Source organism: Miscanthus floridulus, chromosome 9, assembly GCF_019320115.1.
Source record: "Miscanthus floridulus cultivar M001 chromosome 9, ASM1932011v1, whole genome shotgun sequence".
Taxonomy (NCBI): Eukaryota; Viridiplantae; Streptophyta; class Magnoliopsida; order Poales; family Poaceae; genus Miscanthus; species Miscanthus floridulus.
Window position 1 is genome coordinate 82,394,364 of NC_089588.1, and position 15,744 is coordinate 82,410,107.

General features: G+C 44.6%; 1 protein-coding gene across 1 annotated transcript; it reads left to right on the forward strand.

Annotated features, from left to right (window-relative positions):
* Positions 1 to 3,112: 3,112 nt before the first annotated feature.
* Positions 3,113 to 4,407, forward strand: LOC136480174 (vegetative cell wall protein gp1-like). The gene is made up of 3 exons (XM_066477801.1): positions 3,113 to 3,116; positions 3,233 to 3,862; positions 4,295 to 4,407. The coding sequence occupies exons 1-3, from the start codon at positions 3,113 to 3,115 to the stop codon at positions 4,405 to 4,407; spliced, it is 747 nt and encodes a 248-aa protein (XP_066333898.1).
* Positions 4,408 to 15,744: the final 11,337 nt, after the last annotated feature.

Below are 15,744 nucleotides of genomic sequence, written 5' to 3' on the forward strand. Positions count from 1 at the left end.
ATGTTCTATTTTATCATGCAAGTTGTCCACATTATTTCTCACTAAGTGTGCCACTAACTTACAATTCTTTCATTTAAGTTATCCATACCATCCCTTATTAATTACAAAAAAATGTCCACGTCATCTCTACTAAAGTCATTTACATACCGTGTTTGTTTCATCACCTATTGTTCCTTATGTATCCCCGGATGTTACACCTCTGTTCCGGTGTTTCTTCTGTTCATTTCTGCAACCTACTCAACCCGCCAGGTTGAGAACCTCAACAGTTGATGCCGCCCTTGCCTCTACTTAATCTGCATTTTTTTTATTAATGAACCGCAAAATTATGTCCCTGAGTCATGCATCGTTTCCGTGTGCAGGCTGAACCACCCAGATCACTTGCCAGCGGCGCCTGCACCACCGGCCACAGGTGACATGGTCAAGATTCAAGAAGAGTGACTGTTGGTACGGGTATTGCCGTGGCATCTGCGAATCCAAAGGCTTGAAGGCAGACAAAGCCTTCTGCTACACTACACGTTATATATAGCGACGGTCATGTTGAGGTGCAGTGCTGCTGCCTGCCTGCCCACATTCATGAAGCAGTTTAATGCATGCATCCATCTATTTAGGCAAACACAACATGTGTATTTCTATTTCATAGTGTCTGCCGAGGGTTCCCTTCTTATACTTGTGGTAAAAAAGGAAGTTCATTACACAAAGGTTTTTTTTTCTGATAAAAGAATCTTTTATTGAAAATACCAGGAGCATTACATCAAGGTACTACAAGACTTTGAGATAGTCCTCTTCTTATCTCTTTTTTTTTAGATGAAAGAAGAACTGTATTAGATTATAGTTGAGTACATTATGACATTACAAGCACTCTGGCAAAAACTGATCATATCTAAGTTGTACCCACGCTTTGTATAGCTTCAAATGTCAAATCCAAACCTGTATGATGATTCGTATGGAAGACCGAACAGGCAAATACTCAGCAAAATGACTGAGAACAGATGCCCAATGAACGACGGCCAACATTCTTGTAGGCGGAGTTGAGAAACTTCTTTCTTGTGTTTCCCTTCTTCTATCTGCCACCGAAGAATAAGGAAGACTAATATGAAGCTTATTCGCCCTAGTCCTTCGTCGTGGTCAGATCTATTCACAACAAAACAGAGAAGAGACCAAAAAAAATTATTTCATGATGTCGCCGTTCAGAGAAACAAGTCTCAGTGTCGTCATGCCAAGGATGTTGCTGACGCCATTGTCGCCCTCACCTTCGACAGAGCTGCCGTAGAGAAAACGTATCCACCATGCCCCTTGCTATCGCTGGGGAGGAGGAGGAGATAAATCCCTAGTACCAAGAAACTTGGCATGGAGATACTCAAACCCTAAGGACTCGATCTACTAAGATAACTTATTAAAACGATGGATCTCCACTCCCTCCGACCTCTGGCATCTCGCCGGACGGGAAAGGGAGGGAGAGCAGCGGTGGCGGCAGCGCTTGCGTGTCTCGCTAGGGCGAGGCGGTCACGAGTATATTCGTCTGCCCCAGCCTCACGTACGTGATTACGTGAGCAGTAGAAATTGCACAATGACGCAAGCAAAACGAATTTATGGGATCTTCGAAAGGAAAATGAGGAACCTTTTTCTTATCTCTTTATTAGGATTATCGAAATCAATTAAAAAAATCTCAATGACATCTAAATAGACCAAATTCTAGCGTGGACTATAAGAATCCGACCACCTAGATTCACTACTGGAAACACGTGCTTTGCCGAGGGCCAAATCTCGGGCACTCAGCAAAGACACTATTTGCTGAGGGCCAGCCACAGGAGCCCTCAGCAAAGAACGGCCCTCGGCAAAAAGGACTTTGCCGAGGGTCCGGCCCTCGGCAAAGACAGGCCCACGGCAAATCAAATCTTTGCCGAGGGCCGCGGCCCTCGGCAAAGATGCCCTCGGCAAATTAGGGCCGTTGGGTCACGGCGGCCATTCCCGTCAAGCTTTGCCGAGGGCCACCCGTTAGGCCCTCAGCAAAGGTTTTTTTTGTGAAACCAGTTTTTCGGCAATTTTTTTTTAAAAAAAAGTCTTTGCCGAGGGCCCTAGACCAGGCCCTCGGTAAAGATTTTTTTTGGAACCAGTTTTTCGGCCAAATTTCTTTTTTATAAATCGTCTTTGCCGAGGGCCCGAGGCGAGGACCTCGGCAAAGAAGCCCTTTGCCGAGGGCCAGGCTAGGCCCTCGGCAAAGATTTTTTTTCTTTTTTTAGCCCAGTTTTTTTGTGGTGCTACAATACATTGTTTTGAACTCAATTTTAAAATTTGGGCCAATTTTGACTTTTTTTTGTATATTTCCTTAATTTATTTCGATTCGTTGATTTTTTTCGAATATGTCAAATTTGAACTACAGGTGCATGGAATATTGCAATGTAGTATTTTGAAAAATGTTATTCATGTTAATTGGTGCATGTTGAGTCCCTATCCACGAACTCGCATCAAATTTCACGCATTTTCTTCGCGTTACATGACGATCGACTTGCCGGAAAAGTGTTTTAAAATTATATAAAATCCATACAAAGTCCGAAAATCACGAAACTTGGCGAGATGTCATGTTATAGCATGTGTAGGCTGTGGTAAAAAATTGAGAAGGTTTCGAGCGAGTTGCGATGTCGGATGCCTAAAACCCAGACATATGAGTTGTGATGTCGGATGCCTGAAACCCAGACATATGTCTGGGTTTCAGGCATCCGACATCGCAACTCGCTCGAAACCTTCTCAGTTTTTTATCATAGCCTACACATGTGATAACATGACATCTCGCCAAGTTTCGTGATTTTCGAACTTCGTATGGATTTTATATAATTTTAAAACACTTTTTCGGCAAGTCGGTCGTCATGTAACGCGAAGAAGATGCGCGGAATTTGATGCGAGTTCGTGGATAGGGACTCAACATGCACCAATTAACATGAATAACATTTTTTGAAACACTACATTGCAATATTCCATGCACCTGCAGTTCAAATTTGACATATTCAAAAAGAATCAAAGAAACAAAATAAATTAAGAAAATATATCAAAAAAGTTAAAATTGGCCCAAATTTTAAAATTAAATTTTAAATAAAGTATTATAGCCCCACAAAAAATGGGTTCAAAAAACCAAAAAAAATTACCGAGGGCCTAGCCCGTGGCCCTCGGCAAAGAATTTTTTTTAAAAAAATAAAAAAATCTTTGCGAGGGCCTTGGATCTGGGCCCTCGGCAAAGGGCCCAAACCTAAATCGGCCCGCCAGCCCAAATTCCCGATCGAAATCTTGTCAAAAAAAATTCCCGATCGAAACCACATCTCCCTCCCCACGCGCCCGCTCGCGGCCGGCCCCCATGCCTCCACCACCGCCGCCGCACACCCCGACGCCGCGCGCGCCGGCTGCCCCGAGCCCGGCCGCCCCGCGCACCCCGGCCACCCTGCGCCTCCACCACCGCCGCCGCGCACCCCGCCGCCGTGCGCCCGCCACTGCGCGCCCGGCCGCCACGAGCCCGGGCGCCCCGCGCGCCCCACCACCACGCGTGCACCCCGGTCGCCCTGCGCCTCCACCACCGCCGCCGTGTACCCTGCTACCGCGTGCCCGCCACTGCGCGCCTGGGCACCCCGCGCGCCCCACTGCCCCACGCTCGACCGCCCAGCGTGCCCCGCCGCCCCACCAGCGCGCCGCCTCACCACGCCCAGTGGCGGCCGAGGTCGCGCCCTACCTCCCTTCCCCGTCTCCGTCGAGCAAGGGGAGGTCGTCCGCCCCGGCCGGCCCTTCGGCGGCCCCCCCCTCGCCGGCCTTCCCACCCCGACCCCAGCCCCCAGGCCGCCCCCGTCGGTGGCTGCTGTTGGAGGGGAGGAGGCAGAGGGTGAAGTTGGAGGAAGAAGAGAAGGAGAAGAGAAGGAGGAAGGGGAAGAAAAGGAGAAGAAGAGGAGAAGGAGGAAGGGGAAGAGAACGAGAAGAAGAGGAAAAGGAGAGAAGAAAGGGAAGAGGGGGAGAGGAGTACTCCAACGTTGCTCGACCTCGCCGGAGAAGAAAGTGACCCCCGCACCGCGACGCCTGACTCCATCGCAACTCTAGGTAAAACTCTCATTGTCGGCCTTCGTGCCGTATGTGGTTGTGTGGGCCTTCGTGCCGTATGTTGATATGAGGGCCTTTGTGCCGTTGTGGTTGTCGGCCTTCGCGCCGTTGTGAATGTCGGCCATCGTGTCATTTTTTTGCAGGTTTTGGAAACCTCCCTGTGCAGGGGAGGTGCTGTCAAAATTTTGAACAAACAATAACCTATTGTCTTTTTATGCAGGAGAAGAGTACGTCGGAGGGGACCCGGAGGACTCCGATCGTCTTTGTCAACGTCGCGGTTCTGCCTGCACTGCGTCGCCTCGCCACTGCATCGATTCGCCACTGCCCCGCTAGCCTTACTTCACCAACACCCTAGGTATAAATAACCTCTTTTTCCGCATGTCTGTCGTAGCCCATGCGTAACCTAGTTAGGCGTCTCCCGTCCGAAAGAGATACGGTTGTAGGTATGTGGATCTTTGTGTATCTGCGACCGTTTCTGTTTCGAATTGTCCATGTTTTTTTGGATAGCCCGTGGATGCGTAGATGGGTTAGTTTCCATGGTCCGCTCCGGTCCGAGAAGGAGTTTCGGCAACACCTCCCTGTTGTTCTCTGGATACACACTCTCCCTTGCAGGACGTGTATCGGGAGAACAGCGGGGAGGTGCTGCCGAAATTCTATCTCGGAGAGGAGTGGAGCATGAAAACTGACCTCATCTATGCATCCGCGGGTGGGATTAGGACCTATCCTCACCTATTAGATAGTAGGAACACCGCGTAGATGCAATTGATGGTCACAATACTCTATGATGTAAATGTTAAAGGATGGAGGACCGTCAGTGGATGTACATGGGCTAGAGAAGCGGGAGTGTCTACGACTATGAATGGGTGAAGGGGACAGATGGTTTCTTGAAACATGCATTTGGCCCAGGAGCAGGAGGACATTCTCTAGTTTGGTGTCCCTGCAGCAAATGTGACAACAGGAGAAAAGTAGACGAGAAGACCATGGGTAGACATCTTGTGTTCAATGGTTATACGCCTAGCTACCAACAGTGGATCTACCATGGTGAAGCAGATCGTATAAGAGCGGAGGTGGTGAGACCACGCCTCGAGGCTTTTGATGATGATGCCGGGATAGCAGACATGCTAGATGATGCCCACCAAGCTCACTTCGCTGAACGACGTGAGAAGGAGGAGATGGAGGAATCCGCAAAGGACTTCTACAAAATGTTGGACTCGGCACAGAAACCCCTTCACGAGCGTACAATGATTTCTTAGCTTGATGCGATTGGACGCGTAATGGGGTTGAAGGCCGAGTTAAACCTGAGTCGAGAAGGCTTCGATAAGATGTTGGCCGTGTTTGGCACCATGCTACTGGAGAAGCACACTTTGCTGATGAACTTGTATGAGGCAGAGAAACTCCTTCGTATGCTTAAGATGCCGTATGACAAGATACATGTTTGTCCGAAGGGGTGCGTCCTATTTAAGAAAGAACACAAGGATGCAAATTACTGTCCTAAGTGTAAATCCTCTAGGTACCTAGAGGTAGACTCTGGTGATGGTTAGAAGAAGCAGCTTCTGATCCCCGTGAGGGTGCTATGGCACCTTCCTTTCCTACCAAGGATCCAGCATGCACCCCTGTGAGCATCCTTGGTGTTTTGTGCAGGAAATGGTACCTCGGCATTGTGCATCTGTCCGAAGATCCGGTGGTGCGGGAGCCGGCCTCCAACTGGGACAGGTACGCGCTGGTCACGGATGACACTTACCGCAACAAGCAGGAGCGAGTATTGGCGGAGTTTTGGGTAAGTCTCTCTCGCACAACATTGCTTAATACATCACATTCATTGGTTAAATCTTTTATTGAAATAATGAATGGATACATCGGTTTTGTATGCAGAAATATTTCAAGGCCGAAGAAGGACTTGAGGCCCAGGCGGATCGGGCGGCTGCCGCAGCTTGTACGAAGTACGTCACCGAGATGCACCACCATGGGCGCGTCCAGGCCCACATAGACTACTACAAGTCGGTACTTAGGCAGTCCCTCCCCGAGCCTCAAGCAAGACGGATTACGCTGACCCGGGACCAGTACCTTGAGGTAGGCGAATAACATTCATAATGATTCGTTTTGATATTAAGTAGGTTCAATTTCATCTTCTTATATGTCAAATACTCGATGACTTGTAGGTGATTCCCTAGTGGTGCCGATCGTATCCCGAGTGCTGGGCCATGATCGTGGACAAGTGGTTATCACAGGACTTTGTTGACATGCACGAGAGGCAGCGGGAACAGCGTCTGATGAGGCAAGGTCCAACTCACCATCAAGGCAGTCGTAGCCTCCCCGGATACAAACAAGCATACGTAAGTGATTTCTTTCATTTATTTTGATGCTCAATTCTGCTTGATTTCTCACCATCTTCTCGTCTTTCTCGCATGAGGCTGCGCACCCGGGCGAGAAGGTCTCAGAGTTCTCTGCGTGGGCTATGTCCCACATGGGCAGGGCGTCATCCTCTATCTCCTTCGACCTGGCTGCCCTACCCCAGGCGTACTCCGACCCAAACGTGTACACTAAAGTCCAAGAGTACACGTCAACGGTAAGGGAGATCTATGGGGGAGATTACAATGTGCGCACTGAGCCCATTGATGTAGAGGCGATCATGAGGCTCGGAGGAGGCAAGAAGCATGGGTGGCTGTGGATTGCAGACGGCGCCATCGACTCCACCACTGTTCCCTCCCTCGACGCTATCCGAGCACGGAGCACGAGCTCCAGCCAGCCCATACGTCCACACCAGCACTGCAGCAGGTCCAAGCACTCCAAGTAATTCTTGTTTTACTTGTCGTACGTAGATATTTACGCACCTAAATTAGATTTGCATTACTGATACATTGGAGTGAAATATTGCAGGCCGAGCTGCAAGAAACAAAAAGGCAAAGTCAAGAGCAGAACGCGGAGCTGACCGCACAGCTGCAGGCCCAGAAGGTCGCATTCGAGGCCGCACAGAAGCAAATGGCGGAGATGATGGTGATCATGCAAAGTCTTGGGCAAGCATCGGGTGTACCTGTGCAGTTTTCAGCTCCTCCACCTCCTACTCCTGCAGCTACTCCTGTAAGTATGAAAGTTCACTTTTCGCTTGTGCTTTGCATGTATGTCGGCCTTCGTGCCGTTGTGGATGTCGGAGTTCGTGCCATTGTGGATGTCGGCGTTCGTGCCGTTGTGGATGTCGGTGTTTGTGTCGTTGTTTCTTGCAGGTTTTGGAAACCTCCCAGTGCAGGGGAGGTGATGCCGAAATTTTCAATTGAGTCTAATCTTTTTGTATTCCTAGATTACTAGATGCAATCTCTAAGTTCCAAAACTGTTTTCCCGGATTACTCACACATGCAATCTCTGCTCCTTTGTGCAGCTTCCGTCCGCGGGTTCCAATCAACCCGCTAGTGCGTCACCGGGTGATCCTGCTTTTCCTTGACCATCGTCTCATAGGCTAGCTTGATGAGGACTCGTGCTAGGTGATGTGGTTGGACTTTAGTGTGATTTGTGATTTATGGTTGTGACTTGTGCTTGGATTTCATTAACTTGTCGTAATAAACATGTGAATGATGATGAACATGTGACTTGTCGTTGTAATATATTGTGATTTGTGGTTCATAATTATGGTTGTGATATATTGTGAGAAAATGGGTTCTGTGTGATATATATATATATATATATATATATATATATATATATATATATATATATATATATATATGAAATGCTTGTGTCGATGGAATGCAAAAAACAAAAAAAAAATTAAATTTCTGCCTCTCTGCCGAGGGCAATGACCAAGGCCCTCGGCAAAGAAGGGTCCTTTGCTGAGGGCCCTAGCAATAGCCCTCGGCAAAGATTTTTTTGGAAAAATCCTGAAAATTTCTTTGCCGAGGGCCAGGGAGCAGGCCCTCGGCAAAGGTTTTAAAAAAAATTCAAAAAAAACCGTTTCTTTGCCGAGGGCCGGCCCTCAGCAAACAATTTTTTAAAAAAAACCTTTGCCGAGGGCCCTGGCAATAGCCCTCGGCAAAGATTTTTTTGGGAAAAATCCTGAAAATTTCTTTGCCGAGGGCCAGGGTGGAGGCCCTCGGCAAAGGTTTTTTTAAAAAAATAAAAAAATTTATTTGCCGAGGGCCGGCCCTCGGCAAAAAAAATTCAAAAAAAACCATTTCTTTGCCAAGGGTCGGCCCTCGGCAAAGAAACCGCCAACGGCACCGGCGCGTGACGGCTTGTTTTCTTTGCCGATGGCCGTCCTGGCCCTCGGCAAAGGCTTTGCCGAGTGCCCGATAAAGGGCCCTTGGCAAAGACCCCTTCGCCGTCTAAAAATTCCCCGAGGGGTCTTTGCCGAGGGCAGCCCTCAGCAAAGCCTTTGCCGAGGGTTTCTGGGCCTTTTGCGGCAAAGCATGCGAGTCCAGTAGTGATTATATGAATCCCAGTATCTCGCACAAATCCACTATTCGGATCACAAGCTTGACTCGGCAGTGACCCATACAATCACTGCCTGGTACGGTACTAACGTGGCAGTGACTTGGACGATGGCATTCATCGTATGACTACATAATAAGGGGTTAGACTGAGCAGTGATAGACAAGCTACATCACTACCAATTGCGCCATCTGCAGAATCAATGTCCGGAAATGATGTCGGGTTCGGACCCTGTAGTGATAGGCACTATGACTGCCGATTGCTGACTGCCGGCTCCGATTCTAGCAGCGATGCTGAGTTTAGACCCGACACTGATCCATGGATCTGAAGTAGTACGTTTGATTTGATCTCATAGTCAGAGTAATAGTTAATTAGTGAGACGTGATATATGGAGTTATAAATCCGGGACACTATATCTTGGTACCATATACTATATTGTTTACATACGGATATATAGATATAGATATAGGTATGGATAACTATATTTTTTAGATATAGATATATAGATACATATACAAATACAGATACAGATACAAATATAGATAGAATAAGATATAGATATAGATATAGATAAAGATATAAATACATATATACAAATACAACAACATATTTGCAAGACTGGTGGTTTGCTCATTTATTTTGATCTGATAGCAGCAAGATATTATTATACCTTATTCTTTGCATAGCAAAATCTCTTAGTTGGAAGAGCAAATATAACATATCTAAGTTTGGAGGTGAAGCGTCTATATAATAGAAGTTTCCAACTAAAACAGATTACTAAACAATAGTAGTCCTGCCCCTCCCACCTCGAAGAAAGGAATTAAAGGAGCAAGAATACTCGTTTTCTCATGGCACTATTCAAGAAAAGTTACACCAGCATCAATGAATTGATAGCCGTTCCTCTCTTGGTTCTTTTGATCATGGCTTCAATGTCCCTGTCCTTCCAAGTCGGTGGAACTACCCTATCTAGTTGCACTGTATTTTTCTTTTTACCAACAAATTAACCAACCAATTTTTATGGTTGTCTGATTTGAGAATTATATTAGAGTGCATGAGAAGGGCGACGATGGCCGTCAACAGGGATCCCCGGCGCTTCGGCAGCCACTGCCGAGCACGTCGTGCTACTACCAGACCACTGTGGATTGTTCGTTTAAGCAATGCCAGAGTGTCTGCGCATCCGAAGGCATCATCGCTGCAAATGCATTCTGCTATAAACGGCCTTCTATAAATGCTCACTGGGAGTGCTGCTGTATCCCATGATAAGTACGTAGTGCAACGTACGCATGTATGCATCGGTTGATATAGTTTAGATGCAAATAAACTGAAGAAGATGTGGCTTTTCTAATATAGTGCCTGTGGTGAATTTCATTAGAATTCATACTAGTTGCAAAACGGGGGTGTCAACTGAACGTCAAAAAAATTGCAGACGTCGGCACCGGCACAGTTTAAAATTAGGTTATTGATGACATTGTAGATACACCGTAAAATTGTTAATACTCTTGTGGCGTACATCCCATGGTTTGAACAGATTAATCCAATGATAAGTATTGTTTGTTGTGTGTATATATACATTTATGTTTGCGCTGGAATCACAATCAATTCTGACGGGAAATTTTCAAACAATTGATGGGAAATTTCCAAAGATTGGGCAGGAAAAAGTTCCAGCAGTTCAAATGGTTGTGTACAGGCCAGTGGCTGTAGTGGACAGCCGCCTCTAGAAATCCAATTTGTAGAGGCGGCTCAGGAACTCAGCCACCTCTAGATATAGATTTATAGAGACGACTGTAGTTGCCAGCCGTCCCTGACAAATAGCATTTCTAGAAACAGATGCGCACCCGTCTCTACAAATCACTGATTTATAGAGGTAAAAAACTTGGCGCGGCTGGGTTACCCGTCTCTATAGAGGCATATCAGCCGCCTCTAAAAATCTAATCTGTAGTAGTGAAAACCACCTGTACAAACATATCTTCACCGGCGGTAGCCTTATACCGGCCACCGGTGTTAACTTGTTTGTACTGGCGGCAACCTTGTACCAACTGCTTGTACAAAATCTGGGCAGCCACTGTAACTTGGCACCATATATGGAGTAGTATTAATACTAGATGACTATATTCCTTACATATAGATACATAGATATAGATATTCTCCCTCTATTCCAAATTAAAAGCACTTTGACTTTTTGTTCATCCATTTTGATATGTATTTAGACATATTATTATATCTAGATGCATAGCAAAATGACCAAAAAAGTCAAAGCGACTTATACTTTAAAACGAAGGGAGTAGATAACTATATTCTTTAGATATAGATACAGATACCGATACCGATACCGATACCGATACAGATATAGATATAGATAAATAAAGATATTGATGTAGATATGGATATATAGATATACACAGACACCCAACATATTTGCAAGACTGTTGGTTTGCTTATTTGTTTTCATCTGATAGTAGCAAGATATTAATTATACCTTATTCTTTGCATAGCAAAATCTCTTAGTTGGAAGAGCACATTAATTATTCTTTGCATATCTGAGCTTGGAGGTGCATGGGTCATATATATAATAACAGTTGCCCACTAATATAATAGAGCAGATACTAAACAATAGTAGTCCTCCACCTCCATCCTCGCAGAAAGGACTTACAGGAGCAATTAAGAATACTGGTTTCCTCATGACACTCTTCAAGAAAAGTTCCACAAACATCAATGAATTGATAGCCGTTGCTCTCTTGGTTCTTTTGATCATGGCTTCAACGTCCCTATCCTTCCAAGGTGGAACTACAGCTATCTACTTGCACTGTATTCTTTTTTCCCGACAAATTAACCATCCATTTTTTACGGTTGTCTGACTGAATTTGAGAATTATATTACAGTTCATGGGAAGGGCGACGATAGCCGTCAACAGGGATCATCCCCGGCGCTTGGGCAGCGACTGTCGTGCACGCCGTGCTATTACAAGACCACTGGGGATTGTACGTTTAAGCAGTGGCGGAATGAATGCCCATCCGATATCAACACTACAAATGGTTCCTGCTATAAACTGCCTACTGGTCTTAATGTCTGGCTCTGCTGCTGTGTTCCCATGATAAATACGTAGTGCAACGTACCCATGCATGCATCGATTGATACGGTTTAGATGCAAATAAACAGAAGAATATGTGGCTTTTCTAATGTAGTTCCTGTGGTGAATTTCATTAGAATTCATACTCGTTGCAAAACAGAGGTGTGCACTGAATGCCGCTGCTGCTGTTTGCTTACTACCTGTGCACTGTGGCTGATGAGAAGTGGATTCTGCACTAGCAGCCGCAGGCCGCAGCACTACTGCCGCGATCGCTGTCGAACATGCAGAATTAAAGCTGCTAACGGTTTGGGCTGAATCCTATTTCTTTATATGGTTTGATTTTTATTTTGGTCTGATCTAGTTTGGTCAGAAATGGCTTTAGAAATCTAATCGCCGGGTTTGGTTTATGTTAGCACCTAGGATGGATTGATTTGGTCTGGATTGGCTCGTACTTATTTGATTTTGATATGGTCTGGAACCGCCCCGAGACTCCAATCACCACCCGGTTGATAGTTTTTACTGGACCTCTAGGCGCAGATTAATGGATAAATACTTAGCTTAAGTAGAATGACTTGCTGATGTAACTCACTAAACCATGTCGTGGCCGAGGCGCCGGTGACGTAGTAGACACAGCAGGTCAGAGTAGAGGTAACCGTGACGCGCCCACTAGGTCGTCGTAGGTAGCAATAGTGCAGGTGCGGTGCTGTGGCGGCGGTGAAGGCGATGGAGCTTCCCGTCGCTCACAGCGTCCCTCTCGATCGGTCTAGGGATAGGACATCGGTGAGGGGCTGGTGGTTGCGGTGAACCTCATATCTTGTGCCTCAGCCCCCACTGTCCTTTTATGGCGCTGTGTGATGGGGGCCCATCAGCAAGTAGAACCAACTGAGTCCCACGATGAGGGCGCGGATCAAGGGCCCAATTGGCCGTTGGGCCAACCGGTGGAGATCATCCTTACATTCTCCCCCTTGATGTCACCTTATGACTTAAACTCAACTTATTTTATCTTTTCCCATTCCATCACAGATCAGTGCATAGAGCGTGCCTCATCGTCACGGTCAGTTGCCACTAGATTAAACAGCTACAATGCACCTCTTTATTTTGAAACAGATTTTCAATTAGGCCCTTAGTTTTTAGAAATCATAGGCTTTCCCGTAAACCCATGCCGACTGTGTGTTCTCTGAACGCACTGAGTGGTTAGCCTTTGGTAAATGAATCCGCAAGTACTTGCTTGGTACTCATATGCTCAATGCTTTCAAAATGATTCTGGATTTTCTCCTTTCACTACCGGACTCTTTGAGTTTGCCGAGTGCCCGAAACACTCGGCAAAAGACATAAAACACTCGGCAAATGGTTCGCCGAGTGTAACACTCGGCGAACAGCACTCGCCATAAACAGTGACGGCAAAGCCAACTTTGCCGAGTGTCTTTTATCGGGCACTCGACAAAGCCTTTGCCGAGTGCCCGACACTCGGCAAAGTTGAAACCGAAAAAAACCCGAAAAAAATGGGAATTTTTACCCAAAAAAAATAGAATTTTTTTATCGATGGAGGCCCCCACCGGCAGTGCCCACCCATCTCCGACATTTTTCGCGTGAATTTCATGGCTACGCGGCCGACGCGATTCGATCCCGAAACCTCCCGCTGTGCACGTACCTCCTCTACCACTACACCACACTCTCACTTGTGTCTGGATTCCGTTTTAGTTCCCAATATATTATACAAAACTGAGTATAAATTGCATGTTTGAGGCCCTAAATGAATTCAAATAAAAAAGTTGTAAACTACAAGTTTCATAACTTTTCGAGATCTACACTTTTAGTTTAGGAAGTTTTTACATCCGAGGTCGTTTACAAAATTTGAATTTTAAAATTTTGAAATTCAAACACAGTTTTGCATGACAAGATGTTTTCAAATCAAAAAGTTGTCAACTACAATGTTTCATAACTTTTCGAGGTCTACAGAGTTTATTTTGGTTGTTTTTTCATCCGAGGTCGTTTGAAAAGTTTGAATTTTAAAATTTTGAAATTCAAACACAGTTTTGCATGACAAGATGTTTTCAAATCAAAAAGTTGTCAACTACAATATTTCATAACTTTTCGAGATCTACAGAGTTTATTTTGGTTGTTTGATCATCTGTTCATCCAACATGGTTGTTCTAACATTGTTCACAAATCTTATATATCTCTCTTGTAGTTTTATAAACTACAAGAGAGATATGTTAGATTTGTGAACAAATTTATTTTTACCTTGTCGTATGAAGAAAAGACCAAAACAAACATTGTACATCTTGATGAGTTATACAACTTTGTAGTTGAAAACTTTTTCATTTGAATTAATTTACTGCTTCAAAATGTGCTTTGAAATTTTCTTTACCGAGTGTCAAAAAAATAACACTCGGCAAAGAAGCTCTTTGCCGAGTGTCAAAAAAACACTCGGCAAAGGCGTCTTTGTCGAGTGCCCGAAAAATAACACTCGACAAACCACCTGGCACTCGGCAAAGAGTCAGTCTCCGGTAGTGTTTACATGTTGTCTTTGGAGTTAACTACTTTAAATGGTTATTGGTGTTGACTACCATTATTAAATCTGGGTAATAATTCTCTTAACTTTCTTTTGCCTGTTGCTGAGGTCTCATGACAAGCTATACTATGGTATGCATCATTGATGATACCACAACTATTTTATTGGAGCTTTTCCACAATAATACTCTAACTATGAGTGTTTGCAACTACTGTGAATTTTACTACACACCTCGTCAAGACTTAACATTGGTACCCTCAACTATTTGAGAGTACTTGTTCTTTTTTACTTAGCATGAGGCATATGATACTTTGCAAAACTACAAGACATTCTCAACTCTATTTCAGTGATCTATATCTGGACTGGACTTCTGCCAAAATATCCCAAATATGTAAACTACGTCAGGGTAAGTTCTAACTTGTACATTCATTAAGCTTCCAACAGCTGAAGCATATGTAACCATGTTCATTTGATCGATCTCATATCGGTTCCCGGAATACTGAAAGTTCCCAAATCTATTACCCTTGACTATAGGAGCAAGCGTAGGTTTACTCGCATGCATACTTTATTTCTTTAGAATTTTTTCTAAGTATGCCTTTGCGATAGTCCTAATACCCTATTTTCTTCTATCTCGGTGAATTTTGATTCCTAGAACCAATGACGCTTCACCAAGATCATTCACATTGAAACTTGAGGACAAAACTTCTTCTCCAATGATAGATTAACATCACTACTAGTGAGTAGAATGTCATCTATTCACAGGATGTGGAAAATAAATTTTTCATTTTTGAACTTCGCATAAACGCTATTGTACTTCTCATTTTCTTTAAACCCAAACTTTCTTATCGTTTTATCAACTTCGTAATACTACTATCTAGAGACTTGTTTTAACCCATAAATGGATTTCTACAGGCGGCATCCCATACGTTCTTTTCTTCCATGACAAAACCTTTGGGTTGTGCCATATAAATGTTTTCATACAAATCCCCATTGAGGAATGCCGTCTTTACATCCATCTGATGTAACTCTAAATCGTAACGTGCCAATAACACCATTATGATTCTAAAAGAATCCTTGCATGAGACTGGAGAGAAAACTCTCATTGTAATATATTCATTCTCTTTGCGTAAAGCATTTTGCTACAAGTAGTGCTTTATATCTTTCTACATTCCCTTTGAAGTTACATTTTGTCTTGTATACCTATTTACAGTCTACTCTTTTGGCTCCGTTAGGAATTTCTTCTAAGTTCCAAACATCGTTGGTATTCATCGAATTCATTTCAACTTCCATAGTTTCTAGCCATTTAGATGAGTAAACGCTTCTCATGGCTTCTCCAAATGAGATGGGATCACCCTCCATTTGAATTTCTTCACTAAGATAGACTTCATAGTCATCAGAAAGACTAGTTTACTAATTCTTTGAGACCTTCTAGGGCCTCAGCTACTGGCACTTTCATATGGGGCTATTGTTGCTCTTCATTGCCAAGAGGCAATTGATTCTACAGGCTCCTGTATTATAAGATCCTTGTTTATATTATTCATCTTCTTCGAAGAGCTAACAACAGGTGTTGTATTAGTCATACAACATTAACAAGTATTGAGAAACTTGTTGCTCCTGAGTCATTGGAGTGGGCACGTAGTTCCTTACCTCTTGAAGTCTTAGGTCTCTA